Genomic DNA, 3252 nt, shown 5'->3' on the forward strand with positions numbered 1-3252 from the left:
AGGCCTGTGGTACGTCAGACAGGCCTGTGGTACGTCAGACAGGCCTGTAGTACGTCAGACAGGCCTTTGGTACAATAGACAGGTCTGTGGTACGTCAGACAGGCCTGTGGTACGTTAGACAGTTCTGTAGTACGTTAGACAGGCCTGTGGTGTGGCGGTGTTGGGTCCGTCCAGACGGCCTTGAGTAATGTCATTAAGGACGGCACAGGACTGGACCTTCGCTCCTTCAGACATGACCGGAGAGAATCTAGGACATTATTAATTGCATTTCGATGTATTTCAAATATCCCCCACTGGACCATAGAAATCCCGGCTTAATATAGATATGGAACATAATTGCTAGCCTTGGACTAGCACGGCGTGTCTGCACTCATTTGGGAAGAGGCTGGCCGATACGGAAAAACACCAGACCACAACACAGAGGGAACGTCTCACAACGTGAACTCAGTTGAACTGGTTCTACTTTCTAACAATAACTTATGAAGGGGCGGCACGGACATGGAGGGTACCGCCGCAGGTACGAGGTGTGTGTGTGTGTGTGTGTGTGTGTCTGTGTCTGTGTGCGTATGTTTGTGTGTGTGTGTTTGTGAATGCTAGTGTGTGTTTTGTGTGTGTGTGTTTTTATGTTTGAGTGCTTGTGTACATCCATACAAGTGTGTGTTTGTGTGACTGCTGGTGTGTGTGTGTGTGTGTGTGTGTGTGTGTTTGTGTGTGTGTGTGTCTGTGAATGCTAGTATGTGTTTTGTGTGTGTGTGTTTTTGTGTTTGAGTGCTTGTGTACATCCATACAAGTGTGTGTTTGTGTGACTGCTGGTGTGTGTGTGTGTGTGTGTGTGTGTGTCTGTGTGCGAGTGTTTGTGTGTGTGTGTTTGTGAATGCCAGTTTGTGTTTTGTGTGTGTGTGTTTTTGTGTTTGAGTGCTTGTGTACATCCATACAAGTGTGTGTTTGTTTGACTGCTGGTGTGTGTGTGTGTGTGTGTGTGTGTGTTTGTGTGTGTGTGTTTGTGAATGCCAGTTTGTGTTTTGTGTGTGTGCGTTTTGTGTTTGAGTGCTTGTGTACATCCATACAAGTGTGTGTTTGTGTGACTGCTGGTGTGTGTGTGTGTGTGTGTGTGTGTGTGTGTGTGTGTGTGTGCGTGTGTGTGTGTGCCTGTGTGACGTACAAGATACGTGTGAATCCATGTCAACGGTGACTTGTGCGCATATATGTGTGTATATCTGCGTTGTTTGTACGGGCACCAATCACAGCCGAGCCCTCAGGCTCCAGCCTGCTGTACTCTGACAGAGGGTATCGTCTCTGACGGCGTCTCATTCCGCTTGCATCCCTGGGAGCCAATCAAAGGCGAGGAATAGTTTTGTGCGAGTTCCGCGTCCCGGCAGATAAAATAGCGAAGTGACACACAGCGGGTGAGTGGTGAAACTTTGTGTTTTGTTGGTGATGGATACAGACAGAGAGGAGGAGGGCGACAGAACGCACAAAATGTTGTGTGGTTGCACTCTCCTACGTGCTAACCATACCAGCCTGCCGTTGTTCCTTGCACCAAAACATGTCACGCCAGTATAGCAAAAACACAGAACAATTGTCAGTGTCCATATGTGTGTGTGTGTGTGTGTGTGTGTGTGTGTGTGTGTGTGTGTGTGCGTGTGTGTGTGTGTGTTGGTTAAGCTGTTTGTGTGTGTGTGTGTGTGTCTTTTTGTTGGTTAAGCTGTTTGTGTTTGCTTCGACTGAAGTGGAAGTGTTGTTTGAGCTGTAAAAATATTATAGCTATAAATATCAGAAGTCTCCTTCCACTGGCTTGTCAGTGTTATCAGAGTCAAGCTCTGGGGAATTTCTCTGAGAAATGGTCTTATTTTTATTATTACACCTATTGCCTTTGTTTATCTGTCTTCTATTAAAGACATTTCTCACTTCCTGCCTCTCTCTGACCATAACCATCTGTGTGTCTGTGTGTGTTTGTTTGTGCGTGTGTGTGAGCGCGTATGTGTGTGTGTGTGTGTGTGTGTGTGTGTGTGTGCACACATATCCGTGGGTGTGTGTTGGCATGCACGGGTATTTGTTTTTGTGTGCATGTGGCTATTTGTGTGTGTCTCTGTTCATAACTGTGCAACTGTGCGAATGTGTGCAGAATTTGTTTTCTGTTATTGTCTGTTTGTGTGTGTTTGTGTGTGTAGCTGTGAGAATGTGTTTACAGAAGTCTTTTTTGGATGGGCATTCTGACGTGTGTCCATGCTGTGTGTGTGTGGGTGCTAGAGAGAGTATGTGTGTGTGTGTGTGTGTGTGTGTGTGTGTGTGTGTTTGTGTGTGCATGTGCATGGTGACAATATCCATGCTGTGTGTGGGGGTGTTAGTGTGTGTCAATGCTAGTGTGTGTGTGTGTGAGTGCTAGTGTGTGTCCATGCTAGTGTGTTTGGGCGTCAGTGTGTGTTTGCATGCTGACAGTTGTCCATGCTGTGTCTGTGGGTGCCAGTGTGTGTGTGTGTGTGTGTGTTTGCGCGCGCGCCTGTGTGTGTGAATGCTAGTGTGTGTCTATGCTAGTGTGTTGTATGTGAGTGCTAGTGTGCATCCATTATAGCGTGTGTTTCTATGAGTGATAGAGTGTGTATGAGTATGTGGGTGTCTTCGTATGTGTGTATGCATGTGTGTGTGTGCCCGTGGTCCACACTGTGATTGACTTGGGCACCTTCCACCATTGCGTGGGTAGCAGACCCCTTGGGGGCCCCGGGCCCCACAAAGCATGTTAAGATCCTCAGCATGCAGATAAAGGGCTGCCTGGGAGGGAGGGAGGGAGGGAGTAATCTAGGTGTCCTGTAACACGTGTTGGCCCCCACTCCGTCCTCCTTCACCCCTACCCTCCACCTGCATTCAACACGTCTTTGTCCCGCCCCCAGACTACAATAACGGTCCCAGGCTAAGTGAGCCCATTAAGGCCTAGAGGGGCGCACCGTCCTGTTGGGAGGGGTGATGGTTGTGAGGATTGCTCGTTACGGTTGTTATTGTTGGGCTTATCGTCGAGTCAAGAGATCGGGATCGAACAAGGAATGTTCTAGATAACCCGTTGTACCTCTTCCTGGGCTACTGGGTCAGCAGCGGAGGTGCTAGTATTACTATTAGTAGCAGTATGAGTAGTAGTAGCAGTATTGGCAGTAGTGTAGTAGTAGCAGTAGTAGAATTAGCAGTAGTAGTTTGAGCTGTAGTAGCAGTCTTAGCTGTAGCAGTAGTAGCAGTAGTAGCAATAGTATCGTAGTAGTAGAC

General features: G+C 47.8%; 1 protein-coding gene across 1 annotated transcript in view; it reads left to right on the forward strand.

Annotated features, from left to right (window-relative positions):
• Positions 1-498: 498 nt before the first annotated feature.
• cadm1b (cell adhesion molecule 1b) overlaps positions 499-3252 on the forward strand; it is a gene marked incomplete at both ends in the record, with an annotated part of 54232 nt that continues 51478 nt past the window's right edge. The window contains one exon of the mRNA XM_079732849.1: positions 499-517. Within this exon, the coding sequence (XP_079588975.1) occupies positions 499-517 (19 nt within the window). The remainder of the gene's footprint in view (positions 518-3252) is intronic.

This window comes from Pollachius pollachius (genome assembly GCF_949987615.1).
Source record: "Pollachius pollachius genome assembly, chromosome: 3".
Lineage (NCBI taxonomy): Eukaryota > Metazoa > Chordata > Actinopteri > Gadiformes > Gadidae > Pollachius > Pollachius pollachius.